This window comes from Thamnophis elegans, chromosome 15 (assembly GCF_009769535.1).
Source record: "Thamnophis elegans isolate rThaEle1 chromosome 15, rThaEle1.pri, whole genome shotgun sequence".
NCBI classification, from domain to species: Eukaryota; Metazoa; Chordata; class Lepidosauria; order Squamata; family Colubridae; genus Thamnophis; species Thamnophis elegans.
In genome coordinates this window covers 365,424-391,500 of record NC_045555.1, presented here as the reverse complement: position 1 = coordinate 391,500, position 26,077 = coordinate 365,424, and the positions used below count along the sequence as shown (strand labels likewise).

Here is a 26,077-nt window from a genome sequence, read left to right as displayed (position 1 = left end):
GGCCTCTCCAGAGGTGTGGAAGGCGTTACTTTGACAATCTAGCAACTTGGCTGATTGGGTCCTGACGAGTGAGTCACTTCCTCTCTTTTTTTCAGAAGAATTTTTAAAACGTGCCTGGCTGCAGGGACCAATTTCCCCTTTGGGGTTCTTCACCTGCCATTTAGGGAAAAACCACACCAGGTTGGGGGGGGGCAGGGGGAGGAGGAAGAAATGTATTTATTGGGTAGAATACAGTCGCTTGCACTCATGCATTGCACCCAGCAGCCCCTTGTCTTCTCAAACCGAAAGAGAGTGAAGAACTAAATTTCTGACTTTCAGAAGTGAGTCATGGAAGTGAAACAAATCTGCAGTTAAATTAAAATTAGACTTTCGGGTATAATTCCCACCGCATGCTTGCAATATGAATAGAAGTTCATATTTTGCATTGCAAAATTTTCCCGCTAGTCAGGAATATGCGGCAGTCCGGTTACAGAATGACAACAGAAAAAAAACTATTAGAAACTAGACCGAAAGGAGATAAAAATGGTTAGAGGCAGATTCCTATTTTCTCTATTATATGGGGAGGTTTTATGCCCTCCGGCCTGAGATTTGTGAGGATTTTTCCACTTGATTCTGAGATTTTGTACTAATTCTCAACTTTGGTTCGAAGGGAGCCCAAAACAAACTTCCTGTTGCCATCACAAGTGTTAAAACAACAACAACAACAACGCCAATTACACATGGAATAATAAAGAGAATACAGATATTCCTCGACGTAACAATCACCATTGAAGTTCTGTTGCTAAGTGAGACACTGGTGCTTCTGCCCCATTTTGCAACCTTTCTTGCTGCAGTTGTTAAGTGAGTCCCTGCAATTGCTAAGTTAGTGACCTGGTCGTTAAGTGAATCTGGCTGCCCCGTTGACTTTGCTCGTTGGAAAGTCGCAAATGGGGACCGTCGTAAGTGTGAGCCAGTTGCCCAGGACCTGCATTTTCAATCCCAGGTTAAATGCTGCAAAGGTCATAAAAATGACAAACCATCCTAAGTGGCTTTTTTCAGTGGTTACTAAAGGAACAGCCGGAAGTCAAGGACTACCTACAATGGTGATTGTCCAACGCAGAGACATTTGAGGACAGAGCCTGTCGAGAAAGCTTCCTTGTTGACATTACGGGAAGATAATTGCCAAGCAGACGGGCTTAAAACAGAAAACCACGCTGAGTGATATCGGAAAGTTTTTAAAAGGAAAAAAAAAAAACACCACCCAGGAGGAGGGGGAGTTTCACAGCAGGGTCCCAAAACAAGAAAGTCCTGATAGGAACCACCGGTGTGACACCCCCCCCCCCCGGGCGCCTGGAAGGAGAAGGGAGCAGCCCCCTCTCCGGCTGGGGTAACCCTGGGGATATTTCCAGAATTGGGATTATTCACCAAGACAATTGTCATTATTCCTGGTTGTTATTAGTCACCAAATTTAGCCCGGCGGGTGGGAAACAAGGTACGCCTGCTTTGTAAATGCCGACCCTGCGAGGGAGGCCAGGACGGGTGTCTTCTCTGCAAGGGAGACGCTGGGAAGGATGGTGGCACAGGCTCAGGTGGTGGCTCCTTCTCCTTCTTCTCCTTCTTCTTCTCCGCCTCTGCATCGCCCATTTGATGGGAAGCCAGGATTTTTATTTTTTTAAAGGTGCCTTTGTGAATCATTTATTTTTATGTATCGTTATGTATCGTTTATTTTTATTTTTTTGTCTGTACCCCCCCGCCCCCACCTTCCCTGATTTGATTTGTTAGCCGCCCTGAGTCCCCTTCGGGGGGAAAAGGGCAGCATATAAATATAATAAATGAAATGAAATGAATCCACCATCGGGGCTTGGTTGGCACCGTGTGAATCAGGACTGTGGGATGCTCAGCTTGTTTGCAACGCTGGCTTTCTGCAAGAGGGCAGAGAAGTTAGCAAAGGGAGTTATTTTTGGGGCCCCTTTTAAAACAAATTCTCCTCCAGGAGCGGCTTCCCACGGAGGCCAGCAGGCAGGGCGAAGAGGAGTGCTTAGCTACTTTCTATAGGGAAATAATCCCCAATTAGAGCCATCAGGCGTGTCTTCTGCGTGACGCACAGGCCATTTGTGGCAGGTGAGCGAGGGAGGGAGGGAGGGAGGGAGGACGCAACTTCAACTCCCAGAATCCCCCAGCCACCGTCCCTTTCTCTCTACGCTGGGGAGCGGGATGGGAGGGGGAGGGAAGCCAGAGCCTGGCCGGCTGGGGAATTCTGGGAGTTGAAGTCCTGAAGTCTTCAGGAAAAGGGATCAAGGGACTCTTGGCCTGGATTCTTCGGAATTAACCTGGCTAACTCTTTTCCTTGAAGACTTGAAAGAGTTAACCGGGTTAATTCAGCAGAAGCCAGGTGGCGCACACCCCCTCTGCGTCCCTGCATCCGGGAAGGGGTTCAACCTTGCGGGGTTGGTGTTCTGCCTCCCGGGGAGGGGGGGTTAGGGCGGGAGAGCCCCCAGCCCTGACCGCAACGCCCTCCCGGAGGACCAGAGACCCCCCCTCCCCGCCGGCGTGACGTCAGCACCGCGTGAGCCCCACCTTCCCCCCCGCCCCCGCCACACCTCCACCGCCGGCCAATCGCCTCTTAAGCCGCTGCCGGGCCCCGCATCGCCGATCTTGCCGCTCGCAACTTCGCTCGGAGCAGCCGGGAAGCAGCCTCAGCCCCGAGAAGCGCCCCGCTCGCCTCTTCCGTCCCCCGGCAGCGCTGCAGCAGCGGCTGACGCAGCCTTGAGCAGCCGGAGCGGCCAGAGCACAGCCATGGCTTCCGAAGGGAAGGTGAGCCGGGCGGGCGGGCGGCGCGGTTTCAGGACCCTGGACCAGGCGCTGGCCGGAGGGACTCAGAGCGGAGCCGGGCTTCGCGCGGTCCCCGACTGGGTGAGGGAGAGGAGGAAGGGAAGGAGAAGGAGTGATGGGGGAAAAAAGGAGGAGGAAGGATAGAGGAGAAGGTTTGAAGGAAAAGGAGGGAAGGAAGAAGAGGCGAAGGAAAAGAGGAGAAGGGATAGAAAAGGAGGGATGGAAGGAGCAGGAGGAGGAGGAGGAGGAGGATGAAAGCTGAGAAGGAGTGGAGGGGGAAGAGGAGGAGGAGGAGGAGGAGCGCGACTCGGAGGGCGAGAAGGAAAAAGCGGCTCGGCGAAAGGAGCCGAGCGCTCCGCGGCCTCTTCCTCCTCCTCTCCTCCTCCTCCGCCCTGCCAACTTGGAAGCGCGGCAGATCCGGGTTGCGCGGCCGGGGAAGGGCAGGGAAGGGTGCCGGAGCCGGGTCTCCTCTGGGGAGCCTCCCTGCCGCTGCCCCTTCCCGGGAAAACTTCCCATCGCGGCTCGTCCTGGCCCTTTGCGCGAACTTCGCCCCCCGTTTTGCGAGATAGTTGTTGGGGGAGGTCCCGCCTTTCTCCTGCGTCTCAAAGCCTCTCGATGGAAATGGCAGAAGGGAGTCCCGCTAGCTGAGTTGGGTTTTTTGGGGTGGGGGTCTCTGGGGGTTGTTGCTTGGCCAGGGAAGCCACCGAAGACTAATCAGGATGAAAGCTGGTGTAAAGTTGGTTTCTAACCCTGGAAAGGCTGAGGGTCTGCATAGTCCTTGTTCTGGATTGGGGGTTAAGAGTCAAAGGATCCGCCCCCCCCCCACTGTGGCCGCCAACATTGGCAAGCAAGGCGGGGTCTCCATCAGGACCCCCCAACTGCATCCACACTTTCGGCTTACGTTTGGCCAGGAGAACTGAGTTGGCAAGCAGCGGGCGGCAGAAATCAGTTTGCACGAACTAATAAAACGAACTCGTTGAGTCTGAGAAGGGGCTACTACAAGAGAGCCGATATTTTTAGGCTGTGCGGTGCTTGTTCAGGTGGCGGATCGGTTAGAGATAACTGGCGTTTACCGTTTTTATTTATTGGGCTGCTAAATTTATTTGTGGCCCGTCTGTTTTCAAACGACTAAAAAAAATTAAAAAAAACCTGTGTGTTTCATCCTTTTCTGAGTTAAGGACTTAGGTTAGGGAAAGAAAAGCCATTAAAAACAAACCCTTAATTGAATTTTTAATTCTAATGTTAATTTGTATATTTTGTTCTATTGATTGGTTATATTATTCAGGCCCCTGTTTTGAGGGAGATGGGCAATTTAGAGAGAGAGAAGAAAGGAAAAGGAAGGAAGGAAGGAAGGAAGGAAGGAAGGAAGGAAGGAAGGAAGAAAGAAAGAAAGAAAGAGAAAGAAAGAAAAAATCAGCAGGGATGTTTAAGTGAGCAGCAGGCTGAATTTAAGAAGAAAGAAAGAAAGAAAGAAAGAAAGAAAGAAAGAAAGAAAGAAAGAAAGATAAAGAAAGAAGCAGGGATGTTTAAGTCAGCAGCAGGCTGAATTTAAGAAGAAAGAAAGAAAGAAAGAAAGAAAGAAAGAAAGAAAGAAAGAAAGAAAGAAAGAAAGAAAGAAAGAAAGAAAGAAAGAAAGAAGCAGGGATGTTTAAGTCAGCAGCAGGCTGAATTTAGGATGAAAGAAAGAAAAGAAAGAAAGAAAGAGAGAGAGAAAGAAAGAAAGAAGCAGGGATGTTTAAGTCAGCAGCAGGCTGAATTTAAGAAGAAAGAAAGAAACAAAGAAAGAGAGAGAGAAAGAAAGAAAGTAAGAAAGAAAGAGAGAGAGAGAGAGAGAGAAAGAAAGAAAGAAAGAATGAATTTAAATGAGTTTAAAGCCTCGGTTGTATTTGCTTGGAAGCTGCTTGTTTAAAACTCAGAATTGCTGGGGTTCCCCCCCCCCTTTTGTTTTAATTTTTACTTTAAATTATGCCAAGTATGAAATTGCAGGAGAAGGATGAAAAAGTCTTTTAACTCCAGGGCTTAACTGTGGGGGTGGAGGGGGGGGTGAATGGCCCAGGGCTGCCACCTTTGTTGGAGAAGAGCAAAGTTTTCCTAACCAGACTTGAGCCAAACTTCTGCCTTGTTTGGGGGAAGGTCTGAGCATCTCTTTGTCCACCTTTATGCTCTGAAGTGGGTTTTCCAGGCAGGGGCTCCCAGGGGGAGGGGAGGGGTCTTCAGCCCTGCAGCTGGGAGGAGAGGATCCTGTTTTCCTGGGTGACTCTGGCATCCATGTTAGGCCCACGTGCGCCTTCGTTCCCGCCTTCTTCTTCTTCTGTTTTAATGTGCTGAAAGCCAGCGCATCCCTTATCATCAAAAGATACTTGTGCCCCAGCTTCAGCGGAAGTGGTTCAAGGCTGCTGCTGCGGGAGTTATGATGAGGAAGACAGAAAACAGTAAAGGCTTTTGTTTTGGTTTCCTCGTCTGAAGCGGCACACGGGGGTCTCAAACGGGCTCCTTTGCTCTCGGTTGCAGGGACGGCAGAAAGCCAACTCTCAGCACCCCTTGTGCAAAAGAATAACATTTTATCTGAATGGCGGAGGGTTGGACTAGAAGACCTCCAAGGTCCCTCCGGACTCCTGCGATTCTGTGTTCTTGTGGAGTAGGGACTTCTGCTTCTGTTCTGAATTTGCAGACTTCGAGGGGCTTCCCCACAGCAGCCCAGCTCCCTTTTGAACCTCCTGGTTTCCTTGAAGGAGCCAAATTTTCCGTTATTTCCAAATGTGGCAGTTTGGCACTTTTTTCCCTTCTCAAGGGCATTTTATCCAGCTGTCTCTGGTTCTTCCTTTGGCCTCAGTTTCTGGAGTTCGTCTCCCCTGCTTGGCTGGAGAGGGAAGCCCCCCACCCCCCTGCTCGTGTAAGTGTGGCTGAGCCCACCGCAGAGGGCTTTGGAAGCTTCTGCTTCTTCGGCCCACCCACCCCCTTTTTACTAAGAAGAATGGTGTGTCCGGCCACACAACCCTCAGCTCCACAAAGCCGGCCAGGGAGGGACCACGAGGGTGGCTGGGAAGAGCCGGACTGGAATTTTGGCAGAGTCTGGATGAAGATCTGGGTTTGGAAGGGCTTGTGGGACGACGTGACAGTCAGGAGCACGCCACTGCGTATTATTTTCCAGGGGGGGGGAGGGAGGAGAGCCCCCTTTGCAGAGAGAAGCATGCGCTCTCCCCCTCCTCCCTCTCTGCTCTCGGCGGAGTCTAGGAAACAGATGCAAAACAGCCTCTCTTTCTTTTTTGAAGGAGGCGAGGGGGAGATATATATATAAAAATATAAATATATATTTAAAATTTCCTTTTCCCAGCTCCTTCAAAGAGGCTGGGGAGACAATGGGGCTGGCTTTGATCTCCTAGGCAGAGGCCCAGGGACTGGGGAAGCTGCCCTTCCCGCATTGTTGGGGGAAAGGAGAATAATAAATATTGGTGAATGGGTGTTATTGTGCCTCGCTCGCTTGCTCCAACCGTCACTGGGCTTCCCAGCGCTCCGGCCGGCTAGAGGGCCAGGGAAGGCGCAGTTGGAAGGCTGCGTCCGGTTTCCGTCACCACAATAGGGAAAAAAGATGCGGAGACTCTGGAAAGAGGGCAGAGAAGGGCAATCAAGATGATTGGGGGGCCGGAGGGTAAAACATAGGGGGAACGGTTGCAGGAACTGGGGATGTCTAGTCTAAGGGAGAGAAGGACTAGGGGCTGACATGATAGCAGTTTTCCAATATTTGAGGGGCTCCTGCAAAAATGAGGGAGGAAGGCCAACCTATTCTTCAAAGCAGCAGACGGTAGAACAAGAAGCAATGGGTGGAAACTAATCCAGGAGAGATGCAACCTAGAACGAGAAGGAGAAATTTCCTGACAGCGAGAAGAATGAATCAAACTTGCCTTCAGAGGTTGTGGATGCTCCATGCACCAAGAAGAGATTGGACAAACATTTGTCTAGAAAGGCGCAGGGACTCCTGCTTGAGCAGGGGGTTGGAGTAGAAGACCTCCAGGGTCCCTCTTCCAACTCTGTTATTCTCTAATCCCAGGCAAATTAATTAATGGAAGTCTCCAGAAGTTGTGGGTGCTCCATCATTGGAGGTTTTGGAAGGTAGCCATTTAACCAGGACGGTGTAAGGTCTCCTGCCTTGAGCAGGGGGTTGGACTAGAAGATCTCCAAGGTCCCTTTGCAGTGCTAGGATTCTATGATTCTGAGACAGATAAAGGCACATGCCAGATGGAGGGAAGGGGGGAGATGGAGGGGCGGGTGGAATAGAAGGCCTCCTGGGGTTGGGTCGTCCTCCATCGCTGGAGGTTTTTCAGGAACAGATGTGGACTTCTACTCCCAGAATCCTCTGCAAATGATAGGAAGGGAATTCTGGGAGGAGAAGCCCACGGAGCAGAACGTGGTTCAGGCCTCATGGCTGAGCGCGCTTCTCGCCTGTTCAAACGTGACTCTTTACCCAGCCTGAACCTCAACGGCCGTTTGTGGCTGAGTCAGAAGGAGAGGCAGGTGACTCAGAAACCGTTTCCTCCGCTTGGCCCGATTTGCGGGTCCCCCCCCCCCACTTTGTCAGCCGGGCCTGCCCCGTTAGGAATAGGCACTCTGCACATGCTCAGGAAGGCGATTCTCCATGAGCAGATAGCCAGGAAAGCAGCTTGTTATTTTTCTCACTGCCTTTATTCAACCTCTGATCTTTTCTTTGCCGGGTGGAAAGAAAATGGGAAACCTCCTCGTTCAACAACGGCAATAAAAACGGCAGAAGCAACAATATGGTGGGATGGGAAGGGAGCAGGGACGCCATTGGGGGGAAACGGCAGCCCTGCAGAAGAGGGGAAATCCTTCGGGGTTGGGCGGCATTCAAATGCTATTAAACTTTGAAAACTTTGAAACTTTGAAATGGTGCCGTGGGAAGAAAAACGTCCAAGTTCTGGAGAGGTTTCGGAAAGTGGTTTCGTTTGAAAAACCCCTCTCCGTGGTGCTGAAAGTGGGCGTCTTAGGGTTGGCAGATGGGGAGCCACCCTGAAAAAGTCTCTGCTCCCAGAGAACCCCCCTCGGCACCCCATTCAGGAGGACGAGACAGGAAATAAAGTCCCAGAAACTCTCTTAGGACCTTGGCAAGTAAATTTGGAAAAAAAGTTAACATTAACATGCCAGAGCACGGCTGGTGCCCACCTTCTCCCCTCTTTCGCCTTACTGCCTGGCATTTGAAGATAGACTGCCACGGAAGGTGGACGTTCTCTTGGCCCCCAGCCAGCATCCAGATCCCCTGTCCAAGCTGTTTGTCCATAACGTGGCTTGTTTTGGGCTTAGCACAGCGAAAGTCTCTTTTGTGACGTTCAGCCTTGTTGGCATTATTGGGGAAATGGGGAGATTTTACTACCAGAACTGAGCATTTGCTGAGATAGGCTACTTATTTGATTAGGGAAAGGGTCTCATTAAGAGCCGTTAATGACTGGAAACTCCTTCTGTTTAAGATAGAAAATGATCTTAATGGTTCTGCGGTTTCGATGATTAGGGGGGAAAAAAATTGATTAATGAAAGAATTGTGCTGTAATAGTGGCGAGTACAATTAGAAGCGTCAAGAGAATTTTATAACTTCTGAGATATAGGATAGAGATTAAAATATAACTGCTGAGTGGAAGATCAGAAGCCAGTTTGGGTGGGTGTGTGTGTGTGTGTGTGTGTGTACATACACACATACATACATACACTATACCTATTTTTTCCTCATTATTTATATGGATCCATCCATATTTCTTAACTGCTTGCCTCACATTATCTGTTCTTCTGTTTTCCTTTCCTTATTTTCTTTCTTTTCCTTTCCTTTGTTTTTTTAAAGATTTCTCACTTTTTCACCTTTGAATGTATTTTCTATTATCTATATACAATATTTGGAAATAAAAAAAACTTATTTTTTTTTAAAGTTCACAGGGGCTGTGTGGGATCAGTTCAGGAGACTTAAGTAATTTATTATTATTGTTATTATTATTATTCCTGGGTGGAGTAGCAATTTGAAATATGGCTGGCAAAAACACATCACCCTGTAGGCATGTTTATTTTAACTTTTTTTTTAAAAAAGTGAACAGAATGACAATGAACACGGAATTTATCCTTTCTCTTTTCTCTTCCCTTTCTTTCTTCCTTTTTCTTCCATTCTTTTTTTCTTTCCCTTCCTTCCTTCCCTTCTTCCTGTCGATCTACCTACCTACGTTCTCTGTTGTTCTTCTGTCATTCTCTACTCCGTAAGAAAGGTCCTCCTGCTTGAGCAGGGGGCTGGACTAGAAGACCTCCAAGGTCCCTTCTGACTCTTATATCCTTCTGCCACTCTGTTCTTCTATTGTTCCCCCTCCCTGAAGCGCGGATTGGTAGAATTCAAATGGGACCCTTCCCCCTTTGGAGACCCTGCAGCCTTGTCCATGCCTGCATCACGTAACGGCCTCTACGATGGTCAGCGGGCGAAGAGAAACTCGTCGGCCGCTGCAGGCCAAACAGGGACATTGTGTGCCCGCTGAAGAGCACCAGCCACTCACTGGCTGCCAGGACATGCCTCTCCCCCCCCCCCATCCACCCCCCCTGCCTGGAATCCGAGGCCGGTGGACGTGGGCAGAGGCACCCAGTCCATGCCTGCTCATGCATAAAACTCCCCGAAGGCTGACTGGCACAAGGGGGGTATCCACCGTGCCAAACTCCGCTCCCGAGATGCGCTACGTGGCCGCGGAGGCATAGGAGAGGTGGGATTTCAAGCCTGGGCATTTTAAAATCTCCTTCCTGGGCCTCTGGAGCCAAGGGACCAATGCCCGGGCACGGGGTAGGCGCCTGCCTGTAGATTGGGCCCCCCTTTTTCCTCAATTCGGGGGTTTTTTTGGGGGGGAAAGTTTTGCAAGAGAATTTATGGCTCCCTATCTTGTTCCTTATTTATTTGTCCCAGTGTGGTTAGACACAGAAGCCGTTTGTCTCCGCTGCAGAAACTCTCAGGGTTCTCGCAAAACAGACAAAGTAAAATAATAATAATAATAACAATAACGATAAGAATAATGTAGTCCTTGGGTTATAATGGTTCATTTAGCGACCGTTCAAAATGAAAGCGGCGTGAAAAAAACATTAGGACTGTTTTCACACTTACGACAGTTACAGCTTCCCTGTGGTCACGTGATCAAAATACAGACACTTGGCAACTGACTCGTATTTATGACGGTTGCAGTGTCCCGGGTTGGGGGGGAAAGGTCACATGATCCTCTTTTTGCAACCTCAATATCCTTGGGGAAGCCAGATTGGCTTAACAACCACGTTGCTAACTTGACAGCGGCAGTGATCCACTTAACAACGGTGGCAAGAAATTGTCGTAAAGGGGAGAAAAAGCAAGTGTTTCCCTTAGCAACCAAAAATCTGGGCCCAGATAGTGTTTGTGAGTGGAGGACTACCTGTGCAGAATAATGACAGAGTGGGAAGGGGCCTTGGAGGTCTTCTAGTCCAACCCCCTGCTCAAGGAGGACACCCATTTATTTATTTTATTTTATTTTATTAAACACATTTATATGCCGCCCAATCCCGAATGACTCCGGGCGGCTTACAAAAATAAAGGGAAAAAACACATAACGACCATTTCCATCAATTTATTAATCAGAATAGAGCTGTAGGGGACCTTGGAGGTCTTCTAGTCCAGCCCCTGCTCAAGCAGGAGACCCTATACTGTTTCAATCAATCAATCAATCAGAATAGAGCAGGAAGGGACCTTGGAGGTCTTCTAGTCCAGCCCCTGCTCAGGCAGGAGAACCAGGGGTTTGGTGGGGGGAGGATCAGAAGGTTTGCATCAGCCCACCCTGAAATCTCTCCGGGGTCCTTCGGTCGCTCTCTGCTCTCCAGGGAGGCTTTTGCAACATCAGGTTACCTGGGAGAGCGGTTGCCACAGTCACAATCCCTGAGGTTGTTGTTGGTGTGCTTGCCGTGGTTGGGTGTGTCACAGACCAGCCGTCTTTATGGGGGGGGGGCAGTCCGAAGAGGCTGTTTGGGGAATGGGAGGGGGCCGTTTCCACCGGATTAACCCTGCCACTTTCCCTAAAAAAACCCAGCAACATTTTTTAAGAAGCCTCATTTGCAGGTGTATCTGCCGCCTGTGATACAGGGAGTCCTTGTTTAGCAACGGGGCGGAGTCACAAGTGGGAGAAAGGGACCGATGGCTAGTTCTCACACTTACGACCGTCGCAGATGGTCAAAATTGGGGGGTGCTTTTAAGAGCCCTGTAGTTATGACGGCCGCAGCCTCCAGGGATCACGTGACCTTCTCAGCTGCCTTCGGATGAGGGAATTAAATTGGGGGGGGGGGAGAAGCTGATCTGTTTTAACAACCGTGTGGAACTCGCTTAACAACTGTAGGGATTCACCGAACAAAAAGAATTGTTTAAAATGGTAAAATGAGGTTGGAATCGCTCCAAAGTGCCCGGTTTGGAGTTGGAAATCCTGGTCCTGATTCTGGTCGTAAGCCAGGGACTACCAGCCCTTATGACTACAATTGAGGCCAACAGTCCTCTTGCTAAGCGAGACAGTCATTCAGTGAATTTTCTTGACATAGTTGTTAAGCGAATCACTGCAGTTGTTCAGTTAGCAACCTGGGGGTCATTAAGTGGATCCGGCTTCCCCACGGACTTTGCTGGCCAGACAGTCACAAAACGGATCGGGTGACCGTTGCAGGACAGCTGCGACCGTCATAAATAGGAAACAGCTGCCGAGAGTCTGAATTTGGACTGCGGGACCCCCACGGGGGGGGGGGGGGGAGAGGCTGGAACGGTTGCCTGAAGAACGGCCCCGAGTCCCTTTTTTTCAGTCCCGTCGTAACTTCGGTCAGTAACTGAACGGTCGTAAGTCGAGGACTGCCTGTAGCCGTCGTGCAGTGGGAGCCCGGAGCCCGGGGGAGGCTGAAGGGGTTAAATGTGTAAGCGGCTTAAGGTTGCAGGAGGGAAAATAGCTGGAGGAGGCCAGGCGTCTTGCAGGGCGGGGAGAATTTTCTGAACAAAGAACTTGTTTTCTCCCCCCCCCCACACACACACTTCTTGTAGGCGGGGGGGGGGTGAAAGAGGGGGGGGAGTTTGCAAACTTGACAGTTGTGTTGTAACCCAGTGGAGGCGGCTGTTGTGTGGGGTTGTGTCCCGGCCTGCTCTGAGCAGCTTGGGGGGGGGGGGGGTTAAAGGGAGGGGAGTCACAGCAGCCCCTCTGAAGGGCTGTGGGGAGGGGGCCTTCCAAGCGAATTGGGGAGGGGTCGGATTGTCACATTTGCTACTGGAGGGGGAGCAAAACCGGTTGTGCGAAAGGCAGACCCTGGCAGGGAGCCCCATCCGCATCCCCTTCTCTCCCCGGAATATATTTCTCAGTGCTCGCAAGCAATCCTCGAGTTACGACCGTCCGTTTAGTGACCGTTCAAAGTCTAATGGGGGGGTTGAAAAAAGGGACCCGGGACTCGCACTTGTGACCATCGCAGTCTCCCTGTGATCAAAATTCAGACACTTGGCCACTGACTCGTACTTGTGACGGTTGAAGCATTCCGGGGGGGGGTTCATGTGATCCCCCCCTTGGTGACCTTCTGACCAGCCAACTCAATGGAGGGGCCGGATTCACTTAATGACCGTGTGACTAACTTAACAGCTGTGGCCGGAAAGGTGGAAGGCCGAATAAATGGGCCTTTTGTCTCTTGCCACCAATGACGGCTCTCCGCATCTTCCTGCGGAGTCTCTTCTTTACGCCTGCCAGTTTCATGGCCACACATGGCTCCTTCACCACCGGGTGGGGGAATCGGATGCCAGGAAGGCGAGATTCGCATCTGGGCCTTCCTGGGTCTCAAGAGCTCCTCCTCCTCCTTGGCCCGAAGCATTAATCCATCGTAATCATAAAGTTTGCCGGCAGGGAATCTGCTGCGTCATTTTGGGTCCCTGGCAAAGCATGTGATTGTGGTTGTGTGTATTATACAACTGGGAGGCGGAGGGAGGGGGCCGTGCCTCGCGCTAAACCTGGAGTGTCTGCCGCTGGCTCTGGGCCAGCCGTGTAATTGCTCCCTTCCCTGGAATCCGCCGCCCGAATTTGGAGATCTTTACAGCTTCCTCCTTCATCACCGCCAAGCAGGCAGGCGGCCATGAACAGCCTCCCTTGAACAAACAACAACAACACACACACACACACACACACCGTTCCTTTTGGTTGGTAGGTTAAATCCAAGGCAGAGCATGGCAGGGCCCTGCCCGGTTGGCCTTCCTGAGGAGGGGCTGGGTGGGCGTTGGGAGTGGGGGCAGAAGGCTGTTTTGTAAAGGAGCACAACGTTCACTTTTTGGGATTTTGGCCCTTTGGGGTTATTTCCTTCTTTCCCTCCTTCTCTCCATCCCCATCTTCCTTCTTCCCAGTTTTTTCTTCCTTCCCTCTCTCCCAATTTTTCTTTCTCTCTCTCTCTCTCTCCTTCTTCCCTTCCTTCCTTTATTCCTTCCTTCCCATTTTTTCCCTCCTTCTCTCCATCCCCATCTTCCTTCCTCTTCATTCTCCAGTTTTTTCTTCCTTCCCTCTTTCCCAATTTTTCATTTTCTCTCTCTGTCTCTGTCTCTCTCCTTCCTTCCTTCCTTCCTTCCTTCCTTCCTTCCTTCCTTCCTTCCTTCCTTCCTTCCTTCCTTCCTTCCTTCCTGTGGTCTTTGCCCCGTGGTGTGATTTTGGGCTCAGCTCCTGCCTTCCCTTCCATGGGGTGATGGGACAAAGGTGGACTCGCAGGTGCCTGTGTGCCTTTGATGTTGCAAGCACAACCACACCTGTCAGTAACCAAAACAAAGGGAGAGTGCGAAAGGCAGGCAGGGAGCCGGGAGTGGCACATCCTGGCCAAGTGGCACAAGGGGCGGATTCGGCCCCCGAAGGACGGACTCCAAAGTCTCCCAAGGGCCGTTTTCCAAGGGTTGAATTTTCCTCTTCCTGGCTTTGATGTTATTATTCTTGTTTTCACTGTGCACAGGTGGTCCTCGACTTATGACCACAATTGAGCCCAGAATTTCTGTTGCTGAGCAAGACGCTGGCTGTGAAATGTAGGCCGCCGCATTTTACATCCTCCCTTTGCCAAAGTTGTTAAGTGAATCACTGCCGTTGTTAGGTTACTCCCACGGTCATTAAGTGAATCCGGCTTTCCCGTTGACTCTGCTGGTCAGAAGGTCGAGCCCAGGACACTGCGACCGTCGTAAATACGAGTCAGTCGCCAAGCATCCTAATTTTGATCCCATGGCTAAGGGGGTCCCAAGTCCCCTTTTTCCACGGCTGTTGTAAACTTTGGACGGTCACTAAACAAATGGCTATAAGTCGAGGACTGCCTGGGGGAGCCTTTCCCCCCCTCCCCCGCGTGGCAGGACCCCTTCCAGGGCAACTTTTCTGCCTCGGTGGCACAAGAGACGGAATCCAGGAGTGGTTTTCCCACGGTCCCTCGGACGAAGGGTGGGAGCATCTTCGAAATGTTTTCCGTTCCGACCCCGGACGCCTCCTTGTTTTGAAGGAAAAGCTCTCCTTGGGACGTGGGGCTGCTTAGGAAAACAGATCCCTCCCCTTCCTTCTTTTCAACTTGGACCCACCACCCGGCCCATGGGCCACTCCTTCCTTCTGAAGCCCTGCCAGGCTCCCCTTGGGGTTTAGGGAGGGTCTGGACGGAGCCCCTTTGATGGAGGCCACGCCAGCAACCTCCCCCGTGGGGCTCCCTTCTCGCATTCTTGGTCAGGGTGAGCCGGTGTGCTGGGCCGGCTGTGGGGATGATGGGCTTGTGACCTCCTATCCCCGCCGGTGGGTGGGACTCCCAAGCAAGTGCTGAAAATGCACAGCTTGTAAGGGGGATTTGAACCCTGGGCTTCTTGAGGGAGGCCTGCAGCCAGGTACGCCCCTCCTTAAGGGAGCAATGCTAGTCTAGAAATGGTTTGTTGAACAATATATATATATATATATATATATATGTATGTATGTATGTATGTATGTATGTATGTATGTATGTATGTATGTATGTATATATATATTTAAAGTCACAACCCCTGGTATGCCCAAATATGGGAGGAAGGTCACACTTCCACTCTCTGTCTTCGGCTCGTCACAAGAGACCATCCAGACAGAAACCCAATATTTTTTACTGTTGCCTTTTTGTTATATTTGTTATATTTACAGGTTCGATTCCCAGTAAGGGTGTGGCTAGCTGATGAGAGCTAAATAGCTTGAAATAGATCTATACTAGTCTCCCTTTATTTATTTATCAGCATAAATATAACATATATATATATATATATATATATATATATATATATATATATATATATATATATATATATATATATATATATAAATAAATATAAATATATATATATATATATATTTTAATCGAACAAACTAATTTGTGGCTTCCCATCATAAACCGAGTGTGTTGCATGGAGCAGATCAAATGCTGCGTTTATAGTTTGCCCACCAAGTTCTACAGATCGTCCTCGTTTATCGGTGGCCTCGCTTAGCGACCATTCGCACTAACAACGCTGGCCGAAAGGCAACCTTACAGGCAATCCTCACAGGGATTTACGGCCTTTGCAGGAGACGGCGTCCTTGCTGGGTTCGGCTAACGACTTCTTGGGTGGTTCAGCCGTGCAAAGTTTCCGGGACTTGGGACTCAAAACAAAAACAAAAAATATTGAATGGTTTTGGAAAGAAAATAAGGGGGAAGAAGTTTCTCCAGCTTTTGTGGCCTGGGGTTTTTTTTGGGGGGGGGGGGGTGTACGGACCTGCTTTCCCCCTTCCCCATCCCTGGCCCCAAAGGCAGCCGGCTTGTGCCCGCGAGCTGGGCGCAGGGAATTGCAAAGCAGCCTAAGAGCAGGCAGCTTGCCCCAAATCCGATTCACGCGGCTGCCAGCTCAGCCTCCTCCTCCGTCCGTCCGTCCGTCCGTCGATACCCTTTGGACCACAACAATGGACATTCAGAGCGTGAGAACTGGAGCGGGGCATGGGGGGCCGTCAGAGCCTCCCAAAGCCGCTTAGGTCAGCTGGCGAGAATTGGATGCCCGGATTACTGGCACGGAGCCGGACCGCGCTTACCTCTCGTAACCGGCAGCCCAAACGAGCCCTGGATTGATACCCTGGTTAGGTGGAGGGGGGGGGGGCTAGGAAGTTGGAAGATTGGCGGGAAAAAGCTGGCTTGTTTCTGTGGGCAACCTGGCTTGCGTTCAGGGAGCGTAACTTGGTTTTTCAGAAGCCCCTTTTTTTTTTTAATTGTTTCTGTCAAATCCTAACTTAGGGAGAGCCAAGGCAGGGCACAGGCAGTCCTCAGTTTAGTGACGGTTCAAATGGCACTGAAAAAAGTGACTTTAATCTTGCAAGTCTGATGATGCTGTTGCACTCCCCCCCCTCTTATACCTATGTGAAATGGGGGGGTTTCTACCTGAACCGCTTCTGAATGTCATCCTGTAATTCTGGACTTAATAAAATGCTCCGGACCCCAATTCTGTCTCGCCTACGGTCACTCTTGGGGGTCCGAGGTCACTCAACGGTGCCAACTGGGACGTGCCGGTTGGTAGCGGGGCTGGGTGGCGTTTCCCAGTTCCACCAGTTGCTGCCCCGTTCTTTGCTCCCGGTTTGACTAACCCTGGGTCTCTTTCTTCGTCCCCTGCAGATGACCGCCCCGTTGCTGCTGGCCGTCGGGGGTGCCGTGTTGGGGTCCCTGCAGTTCGGGTACAACACTGGAGTCATCAACGCACCGCAGAGGGTAAGGGCCGCTGCCGCCTCGCACCACGAGTCCCACCGCTGCATTGTCCTTCTGGCGGAAGAGCCAGCTGGCCTCAGCCGCCCCCCCCCCCCAGGGAGCCCAAAGGGTTGCGGATGAGCAGCGCATGCACAAATCCCCTTTACGAAGTGTTGTCACGTAGTTGTGTATGTGAATGTGTGTCTGTGTTTGTTGCCACTGGAGTTTCGGAAGACGGTTGCAAGTAATTATTTTTTTGGGGGGGGAGGGTCTGTCGTAACTTCAAACAAGGGCTGTCTGGAAAACAAGGTGTACTCTGTGGACCCACAATCCAGCTAGTTAGTTGTAACTAACTAGTTGCCAGCTGGTTAGTGCTTCTGCAGTCCTAGTAGCCTGTGGGGTGAGTGTGAGCTCTTTCTGTCTCTGTCAGACAAAAGGCTGCCCGCTCTCTTCTCAAAAACCACCCACAACTTCTGGTGGCAGGCTGTTCCCCTGGTTAATTCTTCTCCCTATCAGGAAATTCCTCCTTAGTTCCCGGTTGCTTCTCCCCTTGAAGAGTTTCCACCTGCTTCTTCTTCTCCTCCTGCCTTCTGGTGGTTAGGAAAAGAGGTTGAGCCCCCCTCTTCTTCTTTGGGGCAGCCCCAGAGGTATCAGAAGGCTGCTATCCTGTCACCCCGAGTCCTCCTTTTCATAAAAAAACACATTTGTGTGTGTTCAAAAGACACCTCCCTTCTTCAACACAACCCCGGCCTGTGGGTTGGGCCAGGTGGGGAAAGAAAGTCAGGAAAAGAAGATTGGAATCTCCACGAAAAACAGATGAAGGGAACGGCGATGACACAACAGTGGAACAAGCAGGTCACGGGTTCGATTCCTTGCTTTCACCCGGGAACAATGGAGCCCCACTCAAGGTGCCTCCTTCGTCCCCCGTGACCGGGACTCCGCCTGCCCTCCGGCCAAGGACAGGAGGCCGAAGTTCATTGCTTGGCTGGTTGCATCATCCTCCGGCAGCCTCTTGGCCAGACTCCCGCGCCCCAGGGAAAGCGACAGGGAGGTCTGGAAGGCCTTGGAAGAGCTGCCTAATCTGGGCTGGGCGCTTTGGATCGGGAGCTCCCTGCTCCCTGCCCTCCCGGGGGGCTTTGCCTTCACCCCTCCAAAGGCTTGGAGGAAATGCTGATTTGGAATCGGGGAGGACTAGCAAGGAGGCAGGCTGGCTTTCTCCCCCTGCGTCCAAAGCAATTTGATGTGTGGCGTCTTCCCAGCGAATGGTGCTTTTGCTCAACAAACCATGGTTTCTTTCAGAAGCGGAAGGCTCTGTTGCGCTTTTGAGCCTGGAAAGCACCTGGGACATTTTGCTCCGTTCATAGCGGGGCTGCGGTTCTTCCCCTTCGCAGAGACAGGCGCAAAGACACAGGCGTTGTGTCCGTGCGCCTTTCAAGGAGAACATGGTTACGCAGGGCAGGATTGGGCCCAACCCCTGGAGTCCAGAGGAGCTTCAAAGAAGGGGGAAACCTGCCTTGACCACCCACACCCAGATCTGGGGAATGCGGCTTCCACCCTGATCCTCCACACCCACCCATCCTCTTTGGTGTGTTTACACACACACACACACAACACACACCCAAAAGGACACCCTGCTGGAAAGGAAAGCAGGACAAAGAGAGGTGAGCCTACAACAACAGATTGTATGGGCCGACTTCCCAGGAGGAGGAGAGGAGGAAGAGAAGGTGTGAGGAGATGAAGAATGTGAAGGAGAAGGAGAGAACATTTAAGGTGGAAAGTAGGGGAAAGAGAAGGAGGAGAATGAGAGAAAGAAGGGAAGATGGAGGAGGAGGAGGAGGAGAAAGAGAAGGAGAGAAAGAAGGCTAAGTGAAGATGGAGGAGAAAGAGGAGAATGAGAGAAAGGAGAAGGTTAAGTGAAGATGGAGGAGGAGGAGGAGGAGGAGGAGGAGGAGGAGGAGGAGGAGGAGGAGGAGGAGGAGGAGGAGGAAGAAGAAAAGGAGAGAAAGGGGACGGTTAAATGAAGATGAGAGAAAAGAGAAGGTTAAGATGGAGTAGAAAGAGGAGGAAGAGAAAGGAGAAGGTTAAATGAAGGAGGAGAAAGAGAAGGAGGAGAATGAGAGAAAGGAGGTTAAGTGAAGATAGAGGAGAAGGAGGAGAAAGAGAAGGAGAGAAAGGAGAAGGAGAGAAAGGAGAAGGTTAAGTGAAGATAGAGGAGGATAGAGAGAAGGAGAGAAAGGAGAAGGAGAGAAAAGAGAAGGTTAAGTGAAGGCAGAGAGAGAAGGAGGAGAATGAGAGAAAGGCGGTTGTGAAGATGGAGGAGGAGGAGGAGGAGGAGAAAGAGAAGGAGAGAAAGGAGAAGGTTAAGTGAAGATGGAGGAGGAGGAGGAGGAGGAGGAGGAGGAGGTGGTGGTGGTGGTGGTGGTGGTGGTGGTGGTGGTGGTTGTGGTGGTACGAGAAGACGCCCACCTCGCCCCTCCGTCCCCTTCCTCCCCTTTCAGTGCTTCCATCGTGACTCAGCAGCCATCTGACGTCTTTCCCCGCCCCTGAGGTCCTATTTCCTCCTGGGTCTCTCTAACCTGCTTGGCCAGGTGCCCGTCCCTCGCAGGCCAGCTGGACCACTGCCACCCTCTGGTGGGAAAAAGACACCGGTGTCCCTCGGCTCCCAAAAACCCAACACCCCAGGATCCTTGGCCCAGGAGATGCAAGGGGTCAGCTTACACCAAGGCAGGCGGATGCTTGGCCCCTTCGGCCTCCTCTCATGTCCAGGTCAGGTTCTTCCTGTTCTGAGCAGCCAATGTTTTCTCTGGAAACACCAGCAACACCCTGGCCTCGAGGGGACGGCGGCTGGAGGCCAGAGAGAAGCCCGCCCAGGGTTTTCTGAGTCACTCGGCTGCAACCTCGTGGGTTTCATGGCTGGGATCTTCTGGTCCTGCTGGAGATGCCTGGAGGCAAAACGTTTGGCCTTCTACCTGTGTCCTTCTCACCAACCGTCTGCCTGTGGCAACCTTAACCTGAACTCTCCTTGACTCAGAAGAACTCCGGGAGGGGTTGCCCCTAAGCCATAAACGAATTCCTTAGGCTGAGCCACACAACCCTGAAGCCTCGTGGCTGGCTGGTGACACAATGTCTGGTGGAGTAAGCGAAAGGGGAAGAGAGAGAGAGAGAGAGTGTGTGTGTGTGTGTCTAAGGTTCATTACCATGATGGGCGGCAACCACATGAATGGAAAGCATCCATCATCTCAGGAGGCTTCCTGGAACTTCTGGGGAGGGCCATCTTTGTGGTGTCCCTCCCAAGAGAATCCTTCTGGAGGAGGTCTGATGGGTGGAAGCGTCTTGCGTGGGGCAGAAATCTTCTTCTTTCGACCTAGTAGAGTCCTCCTCCTCTTTGCAGGTGATAGAAGAATTTTACAACCAAACATGGTTCAACCGATACGGGACGTACATCACCCCGGGCATGCGGACCACTCTCTGGTCCCTCTCAGTCTCCATCTTCTCCGTCGGTGGGATGTTTGGGTCGTTCTCCGTCGGGCTCTTTGTCAACCGCTTTGGACGGTAAGTCAGAGTAGGGGAGTTGGAAGGACCCTGGAGGTCTTCTAGCCCGACCCCCGGCAAAGTCAACCTTCTCCTTTCCTTTGATCCTGACCGTTTTGCTGACAGTGGTTGTCCTTCCTCTCCCCAGGAGGAATTCCATGCTGATGTCCAACGCTCTGGCTTTCCTCTCGGCCATCCTGATGGGCTTCTCCAAGATGGCCGGCTCTTTTGAGATGCTGATCCTCGGACGTTTCATCGTGGGCATTTACTCGGGCCTCACCACTGGCTTTGTGCCCATGTACGTGGGCGAGGTGTCCCCCACGGCTCTGAGGGGGGCGTTGGGAACCCTCCACCAGCTTGGGGTCGTGGTGGGAATCCTGGTTGCACAGGTGAGAGGCTCTCGGGGGGGAGGGGATGCATGGGTCTGTTGAGGGGGAAGGATGGATCCTTGACCGGCAACATCAAAATGGCTGGATTGAAACAGTCACAACCAAAGGCCCCGCCATAATCTCACAGGTTTTCAAATTCCGAGAAGGTTTTCCAACTAGGATGGAGGTTGAGGGTTCAAGAGGCCATTTCCCAACTAGACACAGGGTCCTTGAAGCCTGCAGGGTTTTAAGACGGAAATATTTTGCCCACCACGCTTCGTTCTACCAGATGCAACCACTGTGTTTCTTATCTGGAGGAATCCAGGAATGGGCTGTAGTCTTTGTTGCACAAGTCAACACACCCCACACAAAACACAATGGAGGAGAAGAGCTGTGGGATAAACCTGTGGTAGCTAAAGGGGGACAATCCAGAAGATCATCCCGCTCCATCCCAATTCAAATCCTAGTCTATACCACGCATGTGAGGAACTGAGGAGCAGAGCTTCAAGGGTCCCGTGGTCTTCTAGGAGAACGTGGGGACCCGTTTCTCCTGGTCGTTCGAGGAACAGGCGTCTCAGGGATCTTCACGCTTCCTGGGCTTCCGTCCTCACCTTCCCAACTGTGCCTTTTCCCACAGATTTTCGGTATCGACCTCATCATGGGGAACGAAACCCTGTGGCCCCTCCTGCTGGGCTTCACCTTCATCCCCTCCTTGGCCCAGTGTATCCTGATGCCGTTTGCCCCCGAGAGCCCCCGCTTCCTCCTCATCAACCGCAACGAGGAGAACAAAGCTAAGAGTGGTAAGTTGGCAACAGTCGCTGAGATGGGCAGGTTACGTCTTCCGGATTCCTCGATGGCCGTGGTCTCCCGTTTCTCCACGGTGGGCGTCTCTCTTGGCCTACAAAACCCAAGCCCACCTCCAGCTCCTCCAGGCCTCCTGATCTGGGGCAGACCAGATCACCGCGAAATGTTCCCATGTAGCCCTCAAGCGTTCATTGAAGGCTGGTGTGTCCAGATGTGAGTTCTGAAGGAAGGTCTCTTGCCTCTTATCCTTTTGAACAATCCCACAGCGGAGGGAGGCGCCTGGGACGCTCGCCTGACTTTTATCAGAGAGGGCTGCCTGGAGGTCTTCTTAACTCCAGAGCAACAGGAGCCACCTTGGAGGTCTTCTGGTCCAGGGGTTGGCTCTGGGGCCACAAGTGGCTCTTCCCTCCCTCTCCTGCGTCTCCCTGTTGCCCATCAGCTCCACAATTGACTGGGGTTTCGGTTAGGGCAGGTAGGAGAAGAAGGACACCACGCTAGGAGGAGACTCTGTGGTGGGGGAACCAGATTCCCAGTTGGCTCCAGAAACTGAAGAGGGGGGCCTCCGGTTAGGACCTTTGTGGCTCTTGGAGTGTTTAAGGTTGCCGACCCTCTGCTCAAGCAGGAAACCCTCGGCCATTTCAGACAAATGGTTTTCCAATCTCTTCTTAAATCCCCCCCCCCCCCAGTTTCGGGGGGCAGCCACAACCTCTGAAGTCCAGATGGAGCAGAGTCAGAAATAGAGAAAGACTAGGAACACAGTTGAGAGAACTTCTGAGTCCCACCAAGTAGACCAGATTAGGAAATCAACTCCAGCAGGAAGGCTAAAAGTGACTTAATTGCCATGTAACCAAAATGCGTAAGTCTGGTTGTGTTTCCCCTCCTTCCCCTCTCCATACTCCGGTGAATTAGGGAGGCGTCTAATTCTGAACATCGTTCGGCTCTTCTGGTCTTTAAAAATGCCCCAGCCCCTTTGGGTTCCAGTGTGTCTCCATCAAGGCCGCCTTCCTTAGCCTGGATCCCACCCACCACCAAAGGTTCCTTCCCAGCTGGGGAGAGGGGAGAGGAAGCCGCATTTGGAGGACCAGGGGTCCAACTGTTGAGTTGCAAGCCTGGCTTACGAATCTCCTGTTTTCCTCTCCAGTCCTAAAGAAGCTCCGTGGGACAACCGATGTCAGCAGGGACCTTCAGGAGATGAAAGAGGAGGGCCGGCAGATGCTGCAGGAGAAAAAGGTCACCATCCTGGAGCTCTTCCGTTCTCCTCTCTACCGACAGCCCCTCTTGATCGCCGTCGTACTGCAGCTCTCTCAGCAACTTTCGGGGATCAACGCGGTAAATATGGGTTGGGCGAGAAGTTGCGGTGAAATGTTGGGTTGGTTCTGAGGTCCCAGCACCCCGTTGAGTAGGAGAGCATGTTCCTTGTTGCATCTAGACAGCATTGTTGCTCTACCAACACCCCACAATGCCACTCTCTTATATTGTATTGACCTCCTTCTTCTCCTTCTCTCCCTTCTCCAAGGTCTTCTACTACTCCACGGATATCTTTGAAAGAGCCGGAGTGCAGCAGCCCGTCTACGCCACCATTGGGGCTGGAGTGGTCAACACAGCCTTCACAGTTGTCTCGGTGAGCAGGGCGAAACAGGAGGAAGGGGCTACAGCGATAGGTGTTGTAATAGGTGTTGTCAGGTTTCCTAAAAATGCCCTAATTGATTCATGAGTCTCGAGCCAAGTTTCAATACAAAACTAGTCATTTATTAGGGGCCCCACCAGGCAAGGCCTTTTCGCAGTCAGATCTGAGCTTTGTTTGAGTTATAGCTAACTTTACCCTTTCCTTCCCTCTCCTCACTCTGTGTCACAAATCACATTCCCTAATGAGGTGCACCTCTCCCAAGTCTGCTGCAGTATTCTGAGTGGTGTTCCTAAATGGCCACGGGGGGGGGGGGGTTGTTCTCTCTTGGGGGGGGGGGGTTCATTTGGAGCAGGGAGCGTGGCAGTCTTCAGAACCCACATGAGGTCGTTCAGATGTCAGTGGAAAGTCTCAGTCAACCAGTCGATGGTTGCCCCAAAGGTGCTTTTTCAAAAGGCAGCTGGACGTTTTGCTTCTCATCCAAGAAGCTTCTTCAGTCAGAAGGCCCAGGTGGTTCTGCAGAGGTGTGCTAATTCCACAGAACATAACTGATGAGTAAATGTCAACCTGAATCAACAGCCACTTCCTCAAAGTTGCTTCGTACATGGCAAGGTCAACGGCTCACTTCTAACTCCTCTGCGTGGTCTCCCCAAAGCTCTTTGATGATTCTGAGGAGGTCTTCCATGGACTCCATGCTGATGTATCTCTCTTGTTCTCCCTCCCTCCCTCCCTCTCTCTCTGAAGCTGTTTGTGGTAGAACGGGCCGGCCGAAGGACGCTGCACCTCATTGGACTCATGGGGATGGCCCTGTGTGCGGTTCTCATGACTATCGCCTTGGCACTGCTGGTGAGTAGGAAACGTGGATCCATCAGAGGCCCCATGGCGGTAAATGAGGAGGACCCTGGCGTTTTTACCAACCATCTCATATGCCCGATTCTTGGCACAGGAATTGATCCTTTCCCATGAAATTATGGGATGGGTAGTCCAACACATTAGGAGAACTCAACACGTTCTCCCCAACAGGAGCATCTACTGTGGGTGTTGGGTCTAACATTCTGCTGGTTTTTCTCCAAGCGTTCATGTTCAATTGAATTACAACAATTCTTAAAGAAGAAGAATTGAATAAAATAGAACGGAGAATAGAACAGAACAGATTTATTGGCCAAGTGTGATTAGACACACCAGTAATTTGTCTCCAAAGAAGCAAAAACTGAGGAAAAAACCCTCAAGAACGCCACCGAATGTGATGGGAAATACAATTATAAGTTCTTTCCCCCCAATTCCATTTTGTTTTTTCCTTCCTCTGCTAGAATCAAGTGCCGTGGATGTCGTATCTCAGCATCGTTGCCATCCTGGGCTTTGTGGCGTTTTTCGAGATTGGCCCCGGGCCCATTCCGTGGTTCATTGTGGCGGAGTTGTTCAGTCAAGGCCCGCGTCCTGCTGCCATCGCCGTGGCGGGGCTGTCCAACTGGACGGCCAACTTCATCGTAGGGATGAGCTTCCAGTACGTGGCGGTGAGTGTGGAGCTCCGGAGGGCACCCGAGAGGGACGTCATGTACCTGATTGATTTCCAGGGGTCGATTTGTGGCACGGGGACCAAGGGGGAGGACATTTTGAGGAGCTTCCGTTTCTCATTAGAAGTAGCAGGCCAGCGCTTCAGCTTGCTTCAGATCTTCTCCATTTTACACGCTCCCTCTATGTTACTCCATCTTTCCTGAGAGCCGTAGAGCAACCAAAGTTGGCTGGGTAGATCTCCTCCTCCTGCATAGTCTGGAAGTCGGACACTCTAGCTGCCCAACTACCATCTCTATTCCCTTGAGGAACTCAGTGGCTGCTTTTACATCTGGGAGAATAATAGAATAAGGGAAGGGACCTTGGAGGTCTTCCCTCGGCCTTTTCAGACAAATGGTTGTCCAATCTCCTCTTTAAAACCTCCAGTGATGAAACACCTACGTCTTCTGGAGGCAACTTCTGTTCCACTGATTCACTGTTCTCCCGCTCGGGAAATTTCTCCTTAGTTCTAGTTGCTTCTCTCCTTGATTAGCTTCCATCCATTGCTTCCCCTCCTGCCTTCTGGCCCTTTGGAGAATTAGTGGGGGGCCCTCTTCTGAAGTAACCGGAGGGTCTGCTGGGGATGGGTAACTGATCAGAGAAGGATGAGGGTGGGGTACGATGAAATGAGGGCCTGACCCTCTTCACCCCAAGTGAGACTCCCCATTGAGTGCCAACTTGCGGCCATGAGAGTCTCTCCATGCTTCCTTCCCAAGTATCAAAATGGAGATTTCCATCCTGCCCAGATATTTAGAAGGTTCTAAAAATTAAGTTTCCACCTCTTTCGAGATCAATATTGTGGAAGCCAGCGGAGTTTTGAGGGTGGGCACCCAAAAAGGTTCTCCAGAAAAGAAGGGGCCACTTTTAATGGGAGCAATCAAGGGACCTGGGACTTCCCGCTTGAAGGAGACGTCCTACCACCATTCAGGAGAAGGTTGTCTACCCAGCCTTCTTAGTGCTGGTGGTGGATGGAGTCATCCTTAGTTGTCCTCCCTCCGACTCCGCCCTGAGCAGAGCCCTGATGCCCCTTCCTCTCCTTCCCTTACAGGACCTCTGCGGAGCCTACGTCTTCATCATCTTCACCATCCTGCTGGTCCTCTTCTTCATCTTCACCTACTTCAAGGTGCCCGAGACCAGGGGCCGAACCTTCGACGAGATCGCCTCAGAGTTCCGCCAAGGGGGTGCCGCCCACGGAGACAAGAACCCGGATGAGTTCCACAGCTTGGGGGCCGACTCCCAGGTCTAAAGTTCGGGAGGTGGGCAGGCATCTCCTCCGCGCCACTCTTGCCCTCCTGCCCGTCTTCTCCACATGTTTGTTGCAGCCGCCAGGCCCCGGGCGAAGGAAAAGCATTTGGGCCTGAGGGATTCCAGCCCCACTTGGTCTCTGGGCGAAGGACCCGTCTCGTAGCTCCTTAGGAAGAACTTTTAGCGGCTGGTCTCCAGTCCAGGATTTCAACGTGGTCAAAAGCCTTCAGAAGCAACAATTCCTCTTGAGATGATAGCACTTCTGCCCCCCCCCACCCCCACTTACTCTTTTTTCCTCTTTGTTTTATAAAGGAGAAAAAGCATCTCCCCTTCACCGCCCCCTCCCCAAAAAGCAACCCCTTGCATTGCCAGAGACAAAACACTGAATACCGTTAAATGCCGGTTAAATACAAGACCGGGAGGGGGTGTG

At 51.6% G+C, this 26,077-nt stretch overlaps 1 protein-coding gene across 1 annotated transcript; it reads left to right on the top strand.

Moving 5' to 3' along the window:
• The first annotated feature begins 2,532 nt into the window (after positions 1-2,532).
• SLC2A1 (solute carrier family 2 member 1) lies at positions 2,533-26,060 on the top strand. The gene is made up of 10 exons (XM_032232273.1): positions 2,533-2,793; positions 16,456-16,548; positions 19,916-20,076; positions 20,204-20,444; positions 21,061-21,223; positions 22,369-22,556; positions 22,744-22,848; positions 23,596-23,697; positions 24,162-24,365; positions 25,451-26,060. The coding sequence occupies exons 1-10, from the start codon at positions 2,776-2,778 to the stop codon at positions 25,646-25,648; spliced, it is 1,473 nt and encodes a 490-aa protein (XP_032088164.1). The 5' UTR covers positions 2,533-2,775; the 3' UTR covers positions 25,649-26,060.
• The last annotated feature ends 17 nt before the right edge of the window (positions 26,061-26,077 follow it).

Bases quoted from the DNA above. Each gene is read 5' to 3' on its own strand.
- SLC2A1 (XM_032232273.1), top strand. The intron at 16,549-19,915 runs GTAAGGGCCGCT...TCCTCTTTGCAG, and splicing joins TCATCAACGCACCGCAGAGG to GTGATAGAAGAATTTTACAA. The intron at 23,698-24,161 runs GTGAGTAGGAAA...TTCCTCTGCTAG, and splicing joins CTATCGCCTTGGCACTGCTG to AATCAAGTGCCGTGGATGTC.